General features: G+C 43.4%; 1 protein-coding gene across 3 annotated transcripts; it reads left to right on the top strand.

Annotated features, from left to right (window-relative positions):
- Window positions 1-291: 291 nt before the first annotated feature.
- On the top strand, window positions 292-22,500 carry rab3ip (RAB3A interacting protein (rabin3)). 3 transcript variants are annotated; one of them, XM_083757589.1, is made up of 14 exons: window positions 292-463; window positions 5,745-5,806; window positions 6,437-6,547; window positions 8,173-8,333; window positions 8,925-9,108; window positions 12,094-12,189; window positions 13,489-13,566; window positions 15,208-15,417; window positions 16,425-16,553; window positions 16,804-16,916; window positions 17,461-17,484; window positions 19,348-19,447; window positions 20,082-20,151; window positions 21,982-22,500. In XM_083757589.1, exons 3-14 carry the CDS (start codon window positions 6,464-6,466, stop codon window positions 22,062-22,064), a joined length of 1,332 nt encoding a protein of 443 aa, XP_083613715.1. In that variant the 5' UTR covers window positions 292-463; window positions 5,745-5,806; window positions 6,437-6,463; the 3' UTR covers window positions 22,065-22,500. The 3 variants fall into 3 exon arrangements, 2 of the variants coding, with proteins under 2 accessions (XP_083613715.1, XP_083613716.1); XR_014568766.1 differs by lacking the exon at window positions 21,982-22,500 and having other exon boundaries at window positions 17,355-17,484; window positions 20,082-20,118; XM_083757590.1 differs by lacking the exon at window positions 17,461-17,484.
- The last annotated feature ends 477 nt before the right edge of the window (window positions 22,501-22,977 follow it).

Raw genomic sequence — 22,977 nt, 5'->3', positions numbered from 1 at the left:
TATATCGTCAACTCAGATCCTCCATAGATATACATGACCTTCCCCAAGACACAGGCTGAGTGAAGGACCTTATTCGGAACAGTCCCATTGGACCTAAACCAGTCCCTCTGTGCAGACTGTGCAACATTCAAAAGTGTAAATTTGTGTTCTTTCTCTTGTGAGCAGTACTTGAACGCACCATTTAATTGGTGTTCTTTCCCAGGTTTGTGGCGTGGTATGTGAACGCACCATCTGCTGGTGTATCGGTGCTGTTGTTTCCCACCAAGTTGTGGGCAGCACTTGAACGCAGCATCAGTGTCATGGTTGCTGTCGGAATACAAGCGGCTCCAGTCCAGTGTGCAAACAGGATCCTGCTCCTGTGTGTTTCTGTGGGTTGTTGCATGCTCGTGCTTTTACCCGAAGACAGTTAAAACCTACATTAAACATCATCCGAGCTGATTATCATCAACGCACACAGACACAGGTGAGTTGACAGCTATGACGTTGCTGTGTGTGTGTGTGTGTGTGTGTGTGTGTGTGTGTGTGTGTGTGTGTGTGTGTGTGTGTGTGTGTGTGTGTGTGTGTGTGTGTGTGTGTGTGTGTGCGCGCGCGTGTGTGTCCGCGCGTGCGCGCGCATACTACAGTACAATATGCATCTTAAATATGTGTGTATAAATTGGCCTTTATAGCTTGGTTTAAGCACCAGAAAGCTGCCGTCTGTGTGTGTGATGTTACACCGACATTGGTGACTTGTTGAATTCTTGGACTCCGGAAGTCGCTGTTTAGCAAACGAGTCGTTTGTTAAAGCCCCGCCGGAGACCGAGTTCCACGGGTCACTAGATTGCATGTGACATCTGTCATTTCATTTCTGCTAGTACTGTCTGCTACTGTAGCTGACAGCTAATGCTAGCCGAGAGAGCGAGAGCGTCCCCATTCATCTTTCATGTCCAAGTGTCACGTCACCAAACGCAGCATTTAAATACGAATGACAGATATTAAAGCGACTGACTGAACGAATGCATGACTGAACGCATTATGTTGCTATAAAATAAAAATGTTACATGAAAAGCACAGCACAGTTGGCTAACGTTAATGTTAGCCGTCTGCGAGTCTCATTTAATGAGCATATAGAGTGAAACCTAAGAGAGCCTGCTCGCTCAGCCACTATAAATAAAACATTTATAGTGCCATTTATTTAGTTTACAAGGAGCAGCTTTTCTTGAGCACAAACACAATGGTGTGGGTGTGAATGGTGACCTTTGTCTACTGTATGTCACACCATGGCTAGAGGTGTGTTTTATAGGACCATATTATATGTGTGTTATTGCATGGTCAGCCTGACTGGGTCAATACTCAGGTTGTTATTACACTTTTTCATGTGAAGGACCCACACATTAATATGCATTTAACCACAGGCACCCTATAATACACAATAAAAACAAAATAAACATTGAAAACACCACAATACAGCGAGATAGATTTCTGCAGCTAAACGCCACAACACTACTCCAGTGGCTGATGATGACGGCTGATGATAATGATTTGATATATATTTGATTTGATATGTAAACATTGGGCAAAGCTACATACTAATATGTACCATTTAAATGACACAGAACCAGTAAAACCATTGAGACCTCACTTGGCCAGTTCTTTACCAGAAAGAACTAAGGCCAAGATTGTCACACAATACAAAGAATGTCACACAATACAAACAAACAAGCTTGGCTGACAAAACAATATTAAGCACATATGACTGACAGACTAGTCAGACTAGTCTGTCTGCCATATAATTTCAGATGCCAAATCAATATCAAGCAAGGATAGCACGTCACGAACACGAGTGTAGCCTATATAGTTTTATGGGGGCCCTCCCTGTCAAGAGTGCAATTCTTCCTTTTTGTAGGACGGGAGTGGTCAACTTGTGAATGAATCAGGCACCATTAGATGCCTGAAGAAGGTCTTTGATCGAAACATTGCTTAATAAAAGTGTTCATATTGCAAGTGCAGGCGGTGTGCGGGTCTTTGTGCACTTTATGTGCATTTTTTTCAATACTATGAATGAAGCTATCCATGAAATCTATGAAAATGTTTAATGCTTAATCATATTTCTCTCGGCTAAGGGTTCCTTGCGTGGCCTGAAAAACTTTGAAAACCCTTGACAGACAGACAGACAGACAGACTTTATGGTGTCTGGTGATAATGAACACACGCGCACACCACACACACCCCATTCTTTCTGGTCATCATGTTAGTCATAAGATAGAAAAGCACCTGACTGTGTGTGTGTGTGTGTGTATGTGTGTGTGTGGGGGGGAGGGGGATACATGCGAAGTAATAATAATAGCCTAAACTTTATTTATAGAGCACCTTTCATGACACAAGTGCTTTACAGAAAAACCTAAGCATCGAACAACATAGAAATCATCTGTGCATCTGTATGTGTTTTCTAAAAGTGTATCTGATGGCGAAGGAATTAAAATCATTATGGATGGAGAATGTCATGCCAATTTTATTTATAGAAAGCCAAATCACAACAAAAGTTATGTCATGGCACTTTACATAATAAATAAAATAGAAAATAATATCTGAAATGTATACGGTGCTTTTCTAAGCACCCAAAAATACCCTTTACAGGGGGAGGAGACTTATTAGGAAATACACTATGAAAACGCCTAGACTATCGAATCAATTCAATAAAAACAGTGGAATGGTGTGACAGGGGGGTGTGCAGTTAGCTGGTGAACGCCATTATACTTTATTGAAGAGGTCGGTTTTAAACATTTGATAGCAGTTTTGAGGGTGGGGCCTTCTCTGAGTATTGGGGAGTGCTTTTTTCCGTCTACTCCAAATCTCTATGCCAAAAATAGCAGATCTACAAGCTCACAATGTGCCGCATTGCGATGCATAGGATTCTGTCTGCTATTTGAGAGAGAGAGAGAGGTGAGGTGTGTGTGTGGTGTGGAGGGTGGGGGGGGGGGGTGGAGGTAGGTTATTGTGGGTGACCATCTGTGTTGTTGGCGCACACACACACACACGCACACACACACACACACACACACACACACACACACACACACACACACACACACACACACACAGGTGAATAACAACTACTATAATAACGGTCCTCCAGACGTTGGAGGCACGGCCAGCAGCCTGTGGAACTGATCCTCCCTGAAGCCTCACACCAGGTTATTAGACCGTCTTAAAGGAGCACGTCACCCTTTTTCAGCCTCGTCTTCATTATCATTCGTCCTTACTAATGCTCAGTGTACAATGGCACCGTTTCTGTATACGGCTGTGGACCGTTAAGAAACCTGTCTACCAGTGACATCATCAGTATAGGCACGTTTGGTCATTTCAAACAAGATTTCAATTTTTTTTGTAAAATAGTTTTTGTTTTGTTTTTTATTTTCATAATGCAAGAAAAATGGCTTCTATTATAGCATGTCCGTTATCACTGCATTAAATATACGAAATCAACCGTTATCAGGATGTTGGAATATGGCCAATATGGCCAGCCATACTGGCATACTAGACATCGTGGCTGTGTTCACCCGGACTGCACGCATGCAGGGTGGTGCAGACATAGCCTGGTCAAGGACTCCCCCTGCTGAACGTGTCATTTCCAACTCTATTGTCGCAATTTGTCGGGGCATGGAAACTAGGGGCTACTAATATTTACTATTCTCTGCCTATCTGGATGTAACTCGGACGGCGCTGGTCGGCTCTGGTGGCCGACCAGAGCCGTCACCAGAGTCGTCTCTGGCACGGGGACTTGCTCAGCTGGCGCCTCGCTCGGCGGTGCCTCGCGTGGCTCAAGGCCACCAGAGACAGCGCACCTCCGTCATTGACACAAAAAGCAAACGCTCCCATAGTTTCACTCCCGGATTTCCTAGTATGTTTTTTTTTTTTTTAAGATATTTTTTTGCGGCTTACGCCTTTATTGATTATTTTTTTTGGATAGAAAGTAGGCTGACAGGAAACGGGAGAGAGATGGGGGATGACATGCGGTAAAGGCCGTGTCGGGTCCGGGAGTCGAACCCGCGGCACACCGCGACTGGATCACCAGTCCGGTGCCCAGACCGTTACGCTACGGCCTGGGCCCCCAGTATGTTGATTATCACATACTGGGGGTATTTCTACGGTGCTGATAACAAACATTCTCTTGATTAAGGCGTGATAACATACGAAGCGGGTGCAGCGCAGTGCAGCAGGTGCAGCATGCTAACTTTCCAGGAAGGATGTGGCTTCTATTAGCTTGGAATCCCCATTGATGATGTCACTGGTAGGCAGGTTTCTGAACTGTCCATTGACCACCAATAAGAGTGAGTAGACAGAATTGGTCCCATCTTAATCTTATAATGAGAATTAGCCCTTTGCTAAATCTCACCCCAAAAAGCGATTGTCCAATGCCAATCCAAATAGTTTAGCAACTGTTGCTATGCAGGTCAAGCTTTCGACACCTCATAGCTGTCAGTGTTATTTTGTTTGGCTGTGTTGTTGAACACATACTGTACACAGCTTAACGCCGAGAAAGTTACACGACTGACCCACCCAGGTGGCAATAATACTAATGACCGTAGTCTTACCGTGCAACTTGAAAACTCCGGTCGGGTGGTCGTTAAAAGTCGTTTCTCCCTCTGTCATTTTCTCGTATTTCTAGTGTCATGCACATTTGTCCAGTGCATAGCCTACTGCAGGCCTGGTTGACTAGATTTAGAAGACATTTTGAAGGTTTTGCTACAAAGATAGCCTGATGAAGGCCACATAGGCCGAAATGTTGCTGTTTCCCTATTAAAGTGCATTTGAAGACAGTGTGCGACTGTGCGGGTGTTTGTTCTTTTTTTTAAAGGCTTTGCTACCGAAATGATTGATTATTTATATGGAGAAATCCTGTCATTTAACATGAATCTCAATGGGGGAGAAGGACAGCTTGTCCTGTCTCCTCGCTCCTAACGTGCCTATTGGACAAAGACGGGTTGGGGAGGGACTTTTTAATTTAGTGAGGAGGACCAATTATATGAAGATCAAGATAAAGTTGAAGAGGGTCTGAGAGCCATTGTCAATGACCAAGACCGTTCAATGGCCAAGGCCTTAATCATGGTGATGATGATGATGATGATGATCATCATCATCATCGTAATACTTTTGCATATCTTATGGCTGCTGTGCTGCTGCAACGTTCTAATATAAGACCTTGAATATCTCCGGATCACCACAGGAGGCATTGAAACGGTTTAGTTAAATTAGGGAACAAGGCTTCATGGAGGCTGCTGGATGTAACCCGATCCCTACCCACAATCCCTCGGGTGTAGGATTACCTCGGGTCTCCATGGAGACAGACAGACAGGGAGGGCATTGATTGGTTGGGTGAAGTAGCTGACAGGTGGGATGCTGACAGTCATCTGACTCTGTTGAACACAGATGTACAGTGCAACAGTAGAACAGTGATCTGATCCTAGATTACAACAGTGGGGGTCTTCAAGCAAACTTGTAGATCTTGGGGGTTCAAGTGGTTACCCCCACCCCCCCCCCCTTAAAACCAGCCCCCACAGATGATGCATTGGAGCTTGTAGATCAGATATTTGTGGATAAAGCACTTTGAGAGAGGGATTATTGTGAGTCTGTGGTTTCTGTACTACCTGACCATCTGTGTTTTTTGCACAATGCACAACACACACACACACACACACACACACACACACACAAGCTAACCGTGACTGAAAAGTGAAATTTCTCTCTCTCTCACTCTCACTCAGATGTGAGTGGTCTTGCTGACTGCTTGTCAGACTGGTGTGTACCTGGATCAGCCACAACCATGGTCAGTTATATTAAACTGCTACATGATGCCCACTCTGTTTGTCAATTGTTTTGTTGATAATGTTAACTATTATTATTACATGACATGGTGCCAACACCTACAAAACAAACTAACATTAAAGCTGCTATAAGCAATATTTTGTCAGTATTTCCTTTTCTTTTTTTATATTCAGACAGCCAGCAAAGGGTAAGCCGCTCACAAAAATATATAGTCTATCTAGGGGCCACAATCTGCATTCAAAGTTTTTCCTAGAAGCTTTGTCATTGGTCGATTTTACGGTCTACTTCCTGATTGGTTAGTCATTTCTGCAGGCTTTTTTGATTTTTTTTAATGCAGATTGTGGCCCCTAGATGTGTCACAGAGTGTTTTTGGGAGCGTTTTACGCATTGCTGGCTGTGTCTGAATACCAAGAAAAAAGGTCAAATTGTTGACATTATTGCTTATAGCTACTTTAATAGCAATATACTTTCATTTTCACTTGATAGTCCTCCCCATGCTTTTCCAATGCTAAATGGACATAAGATTTCAATACCATATCATTAAAATGTCATTTTGCAGAATAGTTTACAATATTTTATATTTATTAGTATGATTATTACAATGATAATGACATTTTCTGCGTCTATGCAGAGTATATGATGATCTACTACATCTGCTATGGCTAACAGCAGTCAGAGTACTGAACCTCTGGAAGGATTCCATGAAGTGAACCTGGCTTCACCCACTACCCCTGACCTACAGGTAAACTACCACCTAACCTACAGGTAAACTACCACCTAACCTACAGGTAAACTACCACCTAACCTACAGGTAAACTACCACCTAACTACCACCTGACCTACAGGTAAACTACCACCTAACTACCACCTGACCTACAGGTAAACTACCACCTGACCTACTACCACCTAACTACCACCTGACCTACAGGTAAACTACCACCTAACTACCACCTGACCTACTACCACCTAACTACCACCTGACCTACAGGTAAACTACCACCTGACCTACTACCACCTAACTACCACCTGACCTACAGGTAAACTACCACCTAACTACCACCTGACCTACAGGTAAACTACCACCTGACCTACAGGTAAACTACCACCTAACTACCACCTGACCTACAGGTAAACTACCACCTAACTACCACCTGACCTACAGGTAAACTACCACCTAACCTACAGGTAAACTACCACCTAACTACCACCTGACCTACAGGTAAACTACCACCTGACCTACAGGTAAACTACCACCTAACTACCACCTGACCTACAGGTAAACTACCACCTAACTACCACCTGACCTACAGGTAAACTACCACCTAACTACCACCTGACCTACAGGTAAACTACCACCTAACTACCACCTGACCTACAGGTAAACTACCACCTAACCTACAGGTAAACTACCACCTAACTACCACCTGACCTACAGGTAAACTACCACCTAACCTACAGGTAAACTACCACCTGACCTACTACCACCTAACTACCACCTGACCTACAGGTAAACTACCACCTAACCTACAGGTAAACTACCACCTGACCTACTACCACCTAACTACCACCTAACCTACAGGTAAACTACCACCTGACCTACTACCACCTAACTACCACCTGACCTACAGGTAAACTACCACCTGACCTACAGGTAAACTACCACCTAACTACCACACCTGACCTACAGGTAAACTACCACCTGACCTACAGGTAAACTACCACCTAATTACCACACCTGACCTACAGGTAAACTACCATATAACTACCACACCTGACCTACAGGTAAACTACCACCTGACCTACAGGTAAACTACCACCTAATTACCACACCTGACCTACAGGTAAACTACCATCTAACTACCACACCTGACCTATAGAGGGTATGCACGTGACATCATCATACCTGGAAGTTATGCAGGAACGCCTACTGAGTGGCAAAAACCTACTTTCTGGCCTTGACAGCCCATACATCCACACAAAAAAGTCCTATCTGATTGCATTAAACAACGTTAAACTCACTTTCCTACTCACTTTGCCACTCAAGCCTAAGCCTTGTGACCAAAAACAAAAGTGTCATATAAACATTTGGTGAGCATTTTGTCCGCAAATGTATTAAGCCTAGGCTGGGCTATGTAGGGGGTTTGTAACAATTATGGTTAACATGTATTTGTAATCATTTTTACATTGTATTTCACTCATTCATTCTGTTTATTCATTCATTTATTTTTGTCATATTTTTGACGACCCAATTTCGTGACCCCATCGACCGACTTTGGGAACCCCTGACTTAATGACCTATTGTTCGTAAAGGAATGAACTGAAATCTGGAAATTGATCATTGTTTACCCGTGTGATTTTATCTACCAGAACCAAGCAGACCATCGCCCCCCCACCCGTCAGACCGCACCCCCCACCGCGCTGTACCGCACCTCTTCCCTGGGCGGCCCCCCGCCATCCCCCCACACCACGCTGAGAGCTGACCAGCTGCCCACACAACCCGTCTACTCCACCCCACGACACAATGGAAGGTGAGCTAGGAGAATGGAAAGAACAAAACGGAGAGAGCACCTGGACATGTTGCTTGGTGCGCACGGCATTTACTTTAGCAGGAAGAGATTGCACATGAACTCTACATCGTTACAGCGGCACTGAGGTGCTTTAACACAGATACAATGAACTACTCACCTAATGCTGCGGTTCCATGTTTAACGTAATTCCAAAGTGTGTACATTGTTTTAAGTCACCGATTTTCATATCATATACTGTATAAGCTTGTGTTTAATCCACGTGGGTCCTTGTTTACTTACTAGCACTCTGAACGGCAGCGGCATCATCTTTCATTTCAGCCACTGTCATGACAGCTTGGTTACTTACAACCAAAACAGACTTCCTCTTCTAGTTTTATAGCTTCTAGTTGTATTGCTTACAGGACGTAGATGGACATTTGTAGCTAGTAAATGTAAATGTTGGTACGCAAGAGCGCTTCATTTTGTTTGATCTGCCACACAAAATGTATTTTGAGCGCACCTGCGCACCACCCTGATTATATTATACTAGGGTTTAAATGGTTGGAAAAGGTGTTGTTCCCGCTCTTATTTCCCACGCCCACTCCCCAACAGTGTCCCCGGGCTGGAAGAGGAGCTTGCGGCAGCAGAGGGCGGGGCCAATCTCCTGCCTGGAGAGGAGCGGGAGGAGCTAGGTGGTTTGATGGACAGCTTGTCTCATCTGAGGAGTCCCTCAGTCATGGAGGTCAAGGAGAGAGGATACGAGAGACTGAGGGAGGAGCTGGAGAAGGCCCAGAGGGTAACACACACGCACGCACACACGTTACTACTACTACGCTTGATGGCATCAAAATGTTTAGCCGTTTTTAGCTTTTATGGTTTTGACATTTTTAACCCCAAAGCCTGAGTTAAGCGCCATTCACGCTGAGCTGAGTTAGCGTCCGTCTACAAAGAAGAAGGACAAAGTTATGTAAACAGTGCATCAGAGTGTCACAGTGCAGGAGAGGGAGATCCTTTGGGGTGTTGAAAGATATAATTGTGGATAATCTTGCTGTCTAATTAATTGTGTGGAGGTAAGCCAACCTGCACTAATGCCAGCTAGCGTTAGCTATTCATAATAATGGTCTCCTCATCCCTGTTAAGACACTAATGGGTAGTGGATTGGAGAGACATTTTGTCCAACCAAGAGACAGCAACAAATGGGTGAGACAGGAACCACCACGGGTGGTGGTCTAAAAATATATTGAAACGCGAGGACCAGGAAAATTGTCCTTACACAATGTCTGTGGCTCAAATTAGTTTTTTGTTGTGGGATTATTATTTTTTTGTATGCAGTATACGCACGCACACACACTCTCTCACACACACTCTCTCACACACACACACACACACACACACACACACACACACACACACACACACACACACACACACACTGCACCACCTAGTAGCAGTGAGCCTCCAGACAAATATGCGTGTTTGCACTTTTGTGAGTGTGTGCGTGTGTGAGTGTGTTTCTTCTATGGATAATCACTATATACCCATTAAGCAATGTTAACATTATTTTCTGTTTTTATGTTCAATTTCATATTATTTCTTATTTAATATGATTTCTTTTGTCATTTATTTTGACATTTACATATTATTTTTATTCTTTTCATTATAATCGTTATGATAATATATGATTTATCATGCATAATAATGCTGCTGTTTATACATTACATTACAGTACTATGAGATAATTCATTCAAGTTTTGTTTAATCTCGAAATTATACTGAGTAATCAAACTCATTTCCAGTGTTGTCGAGACACTGGAAGAGACACGAAACAAAAAACATCACAATACAGATCAGGAAAATAAAAATAAAAGATATACATCAAGCTAAGACAAATTTCAAAACGATCTAAAAACAGTTACATATTTTGGAGGTCTGTATTCTCACCAAGGCTCACCAACGACTCAATGTTACCAAATACCAATGTAGTCAGTTTCAATGTCGTTTGCAGGTCATTCCAATTGTATTAGGGCCACAGACGCCATAATAATATTGTGTTATAAGTAACTTATTAGAGCATTTTATTACATCTATATTTCTGGTATACAACTATTTATTTCATCTATGCTATCGTATATTACAGCAGGCCAAGTTGTCTGTCATAAAATATATAAAATAAATGAATGAAGACCTTAAAATGTATGAGAAAGTCTGAAATGTGCATTTCAGTGGTCTTCAAATGTTTACTTTGAAAGAATAAAGAAGAAAGAATATTTTTTATGATCAGCACTTTATTTGGGGTTTTTTTTACATAAAAACCCACAAGCAACAACAACGGAATACAAATATGTGCGGACATTAAAATAGTGACATACCGTCGATACCGTCTTAGACCAGTGTCAGATTTCTGATTTGCCAGTCGCTTCCATGTGATTTATTTTGCGCATACATTTATTGGTCTAATTAACTCATTTATTGTGGCTAGCTGTTACCATAAATCCCAGTTCCAGGTGCCACCATACTCGTTCACTTTAAAAGTCGGAGTTTGCCCCCCCCCGTTGCCATAGCAACGGTCCAATGTTAAAAGCCGCCGTGGGTCAGGGGCACGGTGGCACAGTTGGTAGTGCTGTCGCCTCACAGCTAGAAGGTCCTGGGTTTGATTCCCGCTCGGGGTGCTGTGGGTGCTGGCGGCGTGTTTCCTCCTCCGCGTCATCAGTGCCCATACCCGAAGGCGGGGTTGGCGAAAGGGCCTTTCTGTGTGGAGTTTGCATGTTCTCCCCGTGTCCCCTAGGGTAGGTACCCTCACAAAAACATGCAGTAATCCTGGTCTCTAAACTGCCTCCCCCTGGCCAGCCGGGGCGCCTGATGGAGGGGAAAGGAACTGGTTGGAATAACGTGTTCCTTCCACGCGCTACGTCCAACCAGGGAAACTCCCCCCTGTCAGGTGTAAAGGAGCAACTTGGACACTCAAGCATGAAGGAAGCATGAGTTAAGTCCGTTGCTCTCCCCAGGTTGGCGGAGGGTGTGTAGAGCCCAGGATCACATTAGATGATTGACACAGGGGTGAAAATGGGTTACAAAATCGTGGGATAAAAAAAAAAAAAAAAAAAAAAAAGCCGCCGTGGGACTCAACCATTATATAGACGGAGTATACATTGGGGTCCGTATATATATACGGACCTGGGATATGACGTCCCCTAGCGTCGGGGTCCGTATATATATACGGACATGGGAAAGAAAGAATGAATTGGATATGTTGGATGAAGTCAAGCAGACAGGAGGGGTTAGATCACAGTCAGATCAGGACCAGGTGATGGTTAAAAAGGCAGTGTGGAGGATACAATTCGTTTACCCACCCACAAAACGCAGTCCATTTACAATTTCATCTTGAATAAAACCATCCTAATATAGGTATAAAAAGAAACTAACAGTCCAAAACCATGATTGGTTTGATGGTCATATCGTTGGCTTTTTTTGTCTCCAGAACGTGTCATGTTTAATTTCTATGATTTTATTTCGTCACCTTGAATTTATTTATATTTTCTGTTTCTGTTTTTTTCCCCCATTGTGCATACTGTATGTCCATGCTTCTACTGTATGTGCGTGCGTGTGTGTGTGTGTGTGTGTGTGTGTGTGTGTGTGTGTGTGTGTGTGTGTGTGTGTGTGTGTGTGTGTGTGTGTGTGTGTGCGCGTGTGCGTGTGGACGTGTGTGTGTGTGCGACTGTGCGTGTGTGTGTGTACGGACGTGTGTGTGTGTGTGTGCGTGACTGTGCGTGTGTGCTCTAAGGAGTTATTATTGAAGGATGAGGAGTGTGAGAAACTGTCTAAAGTCAGAGTCCAGCTAGAGCAGGAGTTAGAAGACTTGACCGCATCACTGTTCCAGGTACTACTGCTGCTCCTGCTACTACTAATACTACTACTAATACTACTACTTACTTCTCACTACTACTACTTACATTAGGTCACGGACCCCTTAGACCTCAACTTAACGTTACTCGCTCGCTTATAAAATATTGGTAGTTGTGGGTTGGGGTTTTCTTGGTGTTGTTTTTTGGGCTTACTTCCAAATGTTTTAATTATTTCAACCAGTTACAAATAAATATTCATGTAATGGACCCCAAAATGGTGATAAATTACTACTGGAACGCCGTGGTGTCCCGTATATGACCAAAACACCACTGCCCATCGCCCTAGCATTGCTTTCAGAGCTCCTGGTGGTTTAAGAACAAGATACCAAAATAGCAAATACGTTACACGAACACTTTAAACCTATACAGTATATAATAGGCCTATATGTGTAGGATATTTGCTTATAATAAGCAGATCTGGCAACACTGCGCAAAAGGAGTTCTCAGTGGACATTAAATGCCTTTAAACAGCGGGCTGAGCTCCAAAAGTGGTATGTGGTGTCACTGTTGTCCCCCTTTACAAAAACAGACAAGACAACCTTGAACGCGCCGGGATCTTTCAAAAGATAATGGCGCTATAGTGCCGAGCAGATGAGGCAGATTTTGCTCTGAAAAGCCTTCCATTACCCCCCAAAACCGGGAGGCATAATCTTCCGTTACTACCTTGTGCTGTCACATGTAAAGTCTCTCTAGAAGCGTTTATATTCCAAATGAGATGCTAGGTTATGTCAGAAATTAAGACGGAACATTGCCGTCTTAATCCAAACCATGGAGAGCGCCGTAGATTTAGACTTTAGAGTAAAGCGACAGTCCGTAAACAAGGAAGTGAACGACATGTCTAAAAATAAAAAATATATTTTTTTAGATTTCAGCGTTCCTGTTTGATATCATTAAAAAGGACCTATACACGCCATAGGCACCCCGTGGTTTGATTAGAAAAGACGTGTATATGTCTCTTCATATTATGATCAAACATAATATATTTTGTTATATTAGAGGAGGTAGTTGAGAGCGATACGTCATCGCTTTTGTAAGGTACTCGTTGAGTTGGTGCTCTTTAACACTCATCCGTCCATGAGGCATTCCTTTGGTGTGTGCTGTATCTGAGTACTGTGTGCTGTGTATTTCTCTTTGGTGTGTGCTGCTAACCCTAACCCGGTGTGTGTGTGCCCGTGCTGTGTACTTTATCTGTGTATTGCTTCGGTGCTTACTGTGTTGTGTTGTGTTGTGTGTGTGTGTGTGTGTGTGTGTGTGTGTGTGTGTGTGTGTTACAGGAAGCGCATAAGATGGTCAGAGAGGCAAACGTGAAACAGGCCAACGCTGAGAAAATACTTAATGAAGCACAGGGAAAGGTGACACACACACACTACAAATCACTCCACTGCAGTGCTGTGCTAAATAATCGATACACCTGAGTATGATGACATTTTTCACATTACTTGCATTGATCCAGCCTTTCTTATCAATACATTCGCCGCAGGCGGTTTTCTTGTAGATCAGCTGTTTTCAAAATGTTTGCACAACACCATTGTGCGGCAAAAGGTATGAAATTGGGCTTAAAGACGTGATGAAATGAAAAATATGTTTTTCACGCTTTTAGAGCATATCCGTGGTCATAATATGGACCTAACGATAGAGGCCAAAATAAAATGTATATTTGTTTTTATCTCAAAAGTGCCTAAAATATGTACTGTATGTGAAAACATTATAGCACAGTAGAAAACATTATAGCACACACAACAGCATGCAACGAGTATAGATGTGTATCATGGCGTTGTCTGCCGCGGAGGGTTTTCTTACCGTCCCTATAGGACCAATCATTCCACAGAACAACAAACCGTTGACAGTATTGGTAGTTCTACAAGCCGCGGCTTGGAAACATTGGCACTGATGGAGAGACAGGAGGCAGAATTGAGGATGCCACGATGCTCATTAGGAGTGACGGGATCAAAAAATGGGTCCATTTGGTTTCATTTTACGCTCTCAAGAGTTACATTATTGTTAAATGTCTGCAATGGTTAATTTTACAAGAAGTCTCCACAAATAGAGAATGTCAAATGATTGACCGGTACCACATCAATGCAGCATGGAATTTGGACAGAATTCTATCCAACAATAACGGTGAGGCTGAATCTCATGAAATGGTAGTCCGGGGCTCAAATGCAGAATTAATTAAGAGCCTTCACGTGGAAAAGGTTGAAAACCACTGCGTTAGACTAGTGGATCAGGCCAGGTTAGAAGGTTTTGGGGGATAAAACCAAGGTTGAGATTCCTGTTGGACACGTGCAGAGGATGGATGAGCAGGGCTACACTGGGAGAAGGATGCTGAAGTTGGAGCTGCCAGGCAAGAGGAGAAGAGGAAGGCCAAAGAGTAGGTTTCTTTTTTTTTGATGGGGGGTTGTGGGGGGGGTGGGGGTGTGTCATGCAGTAAAGGCCGTCGGGATTGGGAGTCGAACCCACGGCACACTGCCAGACTTGGGCTACCGGCCAAGGTGCCTGGACCGCTGAGCCACGGCCCAGGCCCAAAGAGGAGGTTTCTGGGTGCAGGTGAGAGAGGACATGCAGGTGGCTGGAGTGACCGAGGAACCAGAGGGAAACAGTTGATCAGCTGAGGTGATTTTTGCCGGAAGAAGATTCCACAGAAGAACCAGTGTTGATTTTGGCAGCAAGTTTTGATTTTTGTTTGAGTCATCTGACACCTGAAATGCTTTAGTGTTAGTCAAGTTTTAGTCGACTAAATGTCATGCGATTTTAGTCGACTAAATCTACAGTTGATTCTTTTGGTCGACAAAAATGCATTTTTGCGGGCCTTCATGCCGTCGTAATGGCTGATTTTAAGCTTGCTGAAAATAGCCGTTGTGAGCTTGTAGATCGGCTATTTTCAGCATGCAACCAAGTGTAAAATAACTTGTTTACTTATAGTGGATCTCTTCTCCACTAGTCTGTTCCTAACATTTTAAAACTGTCTTTTTCTTGTCTGTCTTGTCCATCAGATCGACGTCCTCCAGGCGGAGGTGACGGCACTGAAGACGTTGGTGCTGTCCTCGCCTGGCTCTCCTGTGTCCGAGCTACCACCAGGGGGAGCCGTCATGAAGGCCCCGTTCAGGAAAGGCCACGGCCGGAACAAAAGCACATCGTCGGCTGTAGCGGGTTCACAGCCAGACCCCTCCGCCACGGAGCCCATAGTACGAGACTGTAGAGAGGTACGACGCACGCACGCACGCACACACACACACACAGTCACACATCACATCACAGATCTGCCTTGAGCTCAATGCCAAGATGACTAAATTGATGGCATTTAACCCCATTAAGACCTGAGACCGATTCTACAAATCAGTAGTTCTCACAATTTCAAGAATGTTCAAAAATATCAGAAGCTCGCAGTGAAGCGTGGCACGAAGTCAGGGCTGTCAGTGATGGCGATATTTGTCACTGCACGTACTCTTACTGGCTGGTGGGTAGCACCTGTCAGCAGGGATTGGTGGGCAGGAGGAGTAGGACGAAGGCTCTGCATCCTCCCAGTGGGGGCTCCTGACAGGTGAACGGGTAGAACGTGGGGAGGAATCAACAAACATCTTCTTGTACCAAACATCTGGCATAACAACATCTATCCATTGCTAACTGATATCTGTAGAGGTCTGCTGAGTTGGCATGAAGCGCAGTATAAGCTGAAACAATTTTTCATAATAAAGGCGCTAGAGCGCCACGCAGATGAGGCAGATTTTACTCTGACAAGCCCCAATTTTCATTACCCCCCAAAACCAGGAGGCATACATTTCCTTTAGTACCTCACTCTACCTCTTCTTATGTCGCTCTAGAAGCATTAATATTCCAAACGAGGTGCTTGCTGAAGTCAGAAATGAACATCGATCGCCGTTATGATCAAAACCATGGAGAGCGCCGTAGATTTAGAGTTCTGAGCAACCTTTGTCGGCCCGTAAACAAGAAAGTGAGCGGCAGTGCGCAAGCGCGAAACCGGCCTAGGAAGAAGGAAAGAAAAAGAGAAAAAAAAGAAGAATTTTATAATATGGTTTGATATCAATAAAAAAGACCTAAAGATGCCTCGCATCCAAGGCACCCCGTGGTTTTGATTCTAAAGATGTGTATACACGTCATTAGCATACCGTAATTAGTGTTAAATGCCACCACTCACTTGATCTGTATTGTCTGTCTGTCTGTCTGTCTGTCTGTCTCCTGCTCTGTGCAGGTAGACAGTCAGTTGTTCTGTGAGTTCAAACTGTGGAAGGAGGACCCGACAATGGACAGAAGTTGTCCTTTCCTGGACAGAATCTACAGAGAGGACATTTCCCCCTGTCTCACCTTCAGCAAGACAGAGGTGTGTGTGTGTGTATGTGTGTGTGTGCGCTTGATGAGCGTTACAACAAACAATTGGTGTTTGCAGTATGGATGCAACAATAAATCAGTGTAATCGCTTACAAAATATAATCAATAAAATAATCGCTTGACGAAAAAGCTTACAATGCAAATGTGATCTTGAAAATCGGCTATTTCCGAGACAAGAAATCACTCAAATATTCTGCTTTATTCCCTCCTGTGTGTGTGTGTGTGTGTGTGTGTGTGTGTAGTTGGGGTCAATCATACTAGAAGCTGTAGAGCGGAACACATTGAGTGTTGAGCCAGTTGGATTCCAGCCCCTACCGGTCGTTAAGGCTTCGGCTGTGGAGTGTGGAGGACCAAAGTATGTCCATACAACACACACACGTACGCACACACACACGCATTGTGCACACACACACACACACACACACACACACACACACACAGAGTCTAATTTTCCTCAGAGCTCTGTTTTAATGCTGTATTACTGAATAAGGAGATTACTTAGTCCTTAGTTGCGGGCAGAGCTCGACTGGGTCAAACAAATCGCCCCAGACTGCCTCCCCCACAACCGGCACGCAGACAGCCGATTGGTCGGCCCACAGGGCATACGCCTAGTGCGTCAAGTGGCCGCGGGGGTGGTACTGTGCTGGTACTTTCTATTTTCATAATCGATGCACTGAGGTATGATGAGATAACACACACACACACACACACACACACACACACACACACACACACACACAGTATACTGTCGCTCTCCTCTCTCTGTCTGTCTCTTTCTTCCCTGTCCCCTCAGATGTTTTTGTCCTCCTGGCTTCACTCGTTCATGGTCATCTCTCCATCACCGGCTGTCTTTCTTTTTCTTTCTTCCTTCCCTCCCTCCCATTTCTCCGTTCCTCCAGTGCTCGATGGGCTGAGCTTGTCACGTAAGTCGTCTATCCTTTCTCTCTCTCTCTCTCTCTCTCCATCTCTGCTTCACTCATAGACAAAAGAATATGGATGAGGATAATAGTGACCCATTGGTTTCTATAGACCCGTTATGAAGTCAGTTTTTCCGGGTGTTCCATCTTGGTTCCGAAAAGCAAAAAAAGCTGAAGCCCTAGAAACGTGCTAAAATTATGGGAGCATAATTCACGAAACGCATAGCATGATAATTGAAAAAAGAATACTTTAAAACTAGCGATTTTACTACGGTAATACAATTGGTATCCGGAGAACTCGCCAGCTTTCCGACTCGCCGCGTTTTAGTGCATTTTTGTTTTACTTCACCTTCATTTAAATTGCATTGAATTGAGAGAGAGAGAGGATAGTTGTTTAGAGTTAACACTAGATGAAGTAGGAATGCTAAAAGTTTAAACACCAAAGTACAGAAACAATGTAATTCATTAGTAAACAATATCGTGAAATGGTAGGCCTACTTAAAGGTATATTCAGTGATTTCACTTAATTCAAATATCACTTATATTTTTGTTTTGTTGTGATAATCCTCCCTACTATAGAGTGTGCTGACCATATAAGGAGTTCCTCCCTGTCCCCAGTTAACCCCTGGGGGTCAAAAAACCTTAGGTTTTGTTTTTGACACTCTATCCTGATTGGACGAAAGGCTGGGTCCCACAGCCAAAAACGAAACCTAAGGTTTTTTGAGTGAAATCACTGAATATACCTTTAAATAAATAATTTGATCACTTTGGAAATCGTTTCATCACTTAATCCATCCCCTCATTCCTTTCTTTTCTCCTTAACATCCTCACGTTCTTCCTTCATTACTTATAGTTTTGTATCAACCCTTCTTCCATCCCTTTTCCTTCCTTTCCCTCCTATATCCCTTTGCCTCTTTCCTTATGCTCCTCCTTCCTTAACTGCTCCTATTCCTTTCCTATCTGACATCTGCTACTAGACCTTCCCTTCACCTTCCCTTCTTTCCTCGCTTCCTTTCCTTCAAAACATGCTACAGATTTGTTGTGGAATTACCTGCAACTTTTTCCCCCCATGGCAACCTCACCAATGCTGTTAAACTGTGGGTGTGTTCTGTCTAGAATTGATTCTAGAACACTGTTTCTCAACCTGCGGCTGGGGGTCCTTGAAGTGTTAATCCGGTCTGTAACACCTCTAGAAAACAAAATATACATGTTTTTTTCATTGTAAAAATGCCTCATTTGTACGCTCTCAGAGTTGAGAATCACTGTTCTAGAACTATGTAGGTCAGTTTTCTAGAGCAGAGGTTCCCAATCACTGGTACTAGTACTTGAGCCTTCCTCTGGTCAGTGGTACACAGAGGAGTCGCCCAAAAAAAGGAGAATAAAGACAAACGTGCAATGAAATAGTTATTATTACTACAGGTAGTTCTTCTGACCAAGCAACTGGTTGAATTAGGTTATCCAGCCGTGCTGAAATGGGCATGACAGCACACCTAGCCGTAAAGAAGACATATCATCAGTTGTGCTGATTAGTGATTAGACAGAGTTTCTCAGAGTATCATTATTGGCTTAGGAATGGAACAAAAAGGGCAGGTATACTGTATTTTATAAGAGCCTTTTCCTGAGGTGGTACTAAAAAGGTTGGGAACCAATGTTGTAGAGAGCATTGTAGATCTGAGTCCTAGGACGTTATAGACCCAGTCCCTAGTTCAAATAAGATATGATTATTTTGGGGGGCTGGGCCTGAAAAGGGTGAGAACCACTGATTTCATCTCACAGTAATTTGTATTTACGGTAATTAGTTCAATAATATTGGTGATTAAACTCATACATATTTTAAGATTAAAGATTATACTCTTTTCTGTCAAACAGGAAGTGCGCTCTGAGTGGACAAACTAAAACCTGTAAGCACAGAATCAAGTTCGGAGATTCATCCAACTATTACTATGTCTCCCCCTACTGTAGATATAGAGTAAGTACACACACGCACACACACACACACACACACACACACACACACACACACACACACACACACACCACATTTATAGGCCTTTCACAATTACCACATAATCACCTAATGCCAATTATTTGAGATAATCGATAATTATAACCGTTTCCATGTTGAAAATTTATGTTCAAACAATATCAGCAATAGCAGATGTGACACATCTTGCAATGTGTCACTTCATGATGAGTTGTAAGCTTGCAGATCAGCTATTTCAACATTTTTTGAAAGTATAAAATCATTAAATATGTTATTGTATATTTAAGTTATTGTCATATCTGCACCTGTGCAATTCTGTATTACGAAGCCTAAAATGCCAAAAGGAAATTATGTTTTTATTTTTATTCATATAATGTTCAATGCCTAAAACACAATTACATTGTTAATTGCAACAAATGTGTAATTGTGACAGCCCTACCCACATAGTGACATATACTAGTATGTAATGATACAGCATACTTGTACACTTATATCATTTTAGCTCTGATCGACTGCATAGGTGTAATAAAATAAAGACAGTTTAACACATGGTAGTAAGTTATTCATTTTGATTAGAATGATGTACTTAATTCTCTCTCTCTCTCTGTGTGTGTGTCAGATTACGTCTGTGTGTAATTTCTTCACCTATGTTCGCTACATTCACCAAGGGTTGGTCAAACAACAAGATGGTAAGACACACACACACACACACACACACACACACACACACACACACAATAATGTATTTATGTCCACATAATAGATACAATACAAGGACACAAATATTGTACAAAATGCCGTCAGCAAATGTTGAACAAATACCCACACACCCTTCATGCGTACAAGGAACAGCGTCTTTGCCATATTTGGCGGCTACCGATAGTAAAAGAGATTGCACAGAATTTTGCAAGCCGTTTAGCAGCTTTGTTGTTGGAAGCTTGTCGTAGGCTGCCAAAAATAATGTAAATTAGATAAAGTAGATTCTACCTATCGCCTAGCTCTGTGATGGTCTGGAGGAGCGGCTGGTATTTAATGTCTTTGATTCTAAGCTAGAATCAAAGGTGCAGGCCACTTCAAGAATGGAAACTGATCTGTTCTCTTCATTCACAACAACAACTTCTATGCTTGTACATTCTCACAGACAGTGTAAACTGTTTAGATATGTCCATTGTTATGAGATCAACTATTCTGTCATGGCGTGCTATGTAAAGCCCTTTATCGGCATAGCAGCCATTCAGAATGTGTGACATGGTTTTTTAACAAGCCCTGTGGTGTGATGCAAACAATGAGTTACATGGGTGGAGGGAAACCAGAGGAAAAGGTTGAGTCTGGTGGGAAGGATCTGTAACATTTTACTGTAAAGGTGATAATGTCCTCATTGAGAGCAGTGTTCCTGAAATGAATGGGAATTGGAAACCGAGTGGTCAGCATGGGTACGTTTCCCCTGGACTTTAAGTCCAGTCCAGTGTTGTTGTTGTTGCTGATGTTGAAACAGATCCAACAGGGTCCTCCGGGCAGTCGGGCACCCGTAGGTGTCAACAGGGGTGAGGGAGTCACTTACTATGTCCTCAAAGACCCTCACAGTGTCAGAGTCAGACCGTGCCCACTCCAGGGACAGACATTGTTCCAGGGACAGACATTGTTCAATTCCGGCCACTCCGATGAAACGGAGACACACACACACACACACACACACACACACACACACACTGATGATGGAAAATAATATTAATATTAATATTGCGGGTGCTGTGTGTATTCTGTGCAAACCACTTACGTACTAAGCTCACTGTTTTGTTCCCCAGCAAGCACGGTCAGGACCTTGACGAATTAGTGACGTCTCTATTGGGGCCAAATCAAGTCAAACCAAGACTAGTCTGATCTGGCCCAGAATATCACCTGATTTCAACGAACATAGATTCTGCCCACTAAGACGGACGTCCCTGGATGAATCAGAGAGAGTCCAATCGAGGCCAGATCAACTTAAGTCATATCATAACTAGTCAGATCTAGCCCAGAATAAGCCATATTATTTTAACTGGTGAAGACGTCCTGGAAATTACGTAAAGATCATCCCCATATGGGCTGTGATCTGGCCTTGTCCTGAACGTCACCGGAGTCACCGGAGGACGTCGTCATGGCGTCATTTGGCTTGCTGGGTCATTTTGCTTAGTACGTTCTGCTGGAGGTGGACATTGGAGGAAAAGTGTTGTACTTTAGACAGTGCTATTGGTCTAAAGGCCTCTAGCTTCATGGTTAAAGGCAGAGAGCATCCGTCGATAAAGTCTAACCTAGATGTCAACTCGGACAAGAAGATGATAACTTGTTCTTCCATTCTTCTTCCATTGTGTGTGCGTGTGTGTGCGTGTGTGTGTGTGCGTGTGTGTGCGTGTGTGTGTGTGTGTGTGTGTGTGTGTGTGTGTGTGTGTGTGTGTGTGTGTGTGTGTGTGTGTGTGTGTGTGTGTGTGTGTGTGTGTGTGTGTGTGTGTGTGTGTGTGTGTGTGTGTGTGTGTGTGTAGTTGAACAGATGTTCTGGGAGATCATGCAGTTGCGTAGAGAGATGTCCTTGGCCAAGCTGGGCTTCTACAAAGACCCGCTGTGACCAATGGGATCACTCTGTTCGCTCTGACGGACAGCCCTGATATCCAATCACAAGCATCCATCCCTCCAGAAACCCCAATCAACCCCTCCAATCAAAACGCCATCTCACCATGTCACCTTGAAGAAGCCTGTGGGTGTGTTTATACTATATTTTACTTTATAGTACAATTTGTACAATAATTGTGTGTGTGTGTGTGTGTGTGTGTGTGTGTGCGCGTGTGTGTGCGCGTGTGCGTGTGTGTGCGTGCGCGCGCGCTTTAGAGCCCGACCAATGCCAGAACGATCCCATTTCGACCGATATTTTGTCCAAAAGTGTAGCATTTTCTACTTTAGATTTGTTTGAAGTTTCTATTTGTGAACATTTAACTACAATTTATGTTATTTAAATACTTCAGCCTTATTCAAAATGTTCAAAGTTAGAAGATCTTCAAGCTCATCAGTCAGCTGTGGGGGGGGGGGGGGGGGGGGGGGGGGGGGGGGTTAAGACATCAAATTTAAACATCTTCACCAACAATGATATTCCCAAAATAGGGACGGCAAGAATTTCTGCAAATTTTAGTACTTAAGTAGAGCGAAAAAGGAAAGGACTCTAGTCTTACTCTAGAGCATACATGGGCAACTGGCGGCCCGGGGGCCACATATGTCCCCCACCTTCACTTAATGCGGCCTGCAGGTTAATATTGGAATACTGTGATTTCGGCTGTTACAATTCCAGACATGCAAACATGACCCGCTTTAATTACTTCAGTCTATATTAGTAGCTTAATTTGCCCTGTGCCGACACCCTCAAAAGAAAATCGGTCGGGTTCTAGTGTGTGCGTGCGTTTAATTCCCTGTACACTACAATTCATGGCGTTTTTGGGTTGATCGTGACAATGACAGAATCAGACATAAATAATATTGTCATGATTCCC

This window comes from Protomyctophum parallelum (genome assembly GCF_964188405.1).
Source record: "Protomyctophum parallelum genome assembly, chromosome: 22".
NCBI classification, from domain to species: domain Eukaryota; kingdom Metazoa; phylum Chordata; class Actinopteri; order Myctophiformes; family Myctophidae; genus Protomyctophum; species Protomyctophum parallelum.
This window is presented reverse-complemented; position numbering and strand designations above follow the sequence as displayed.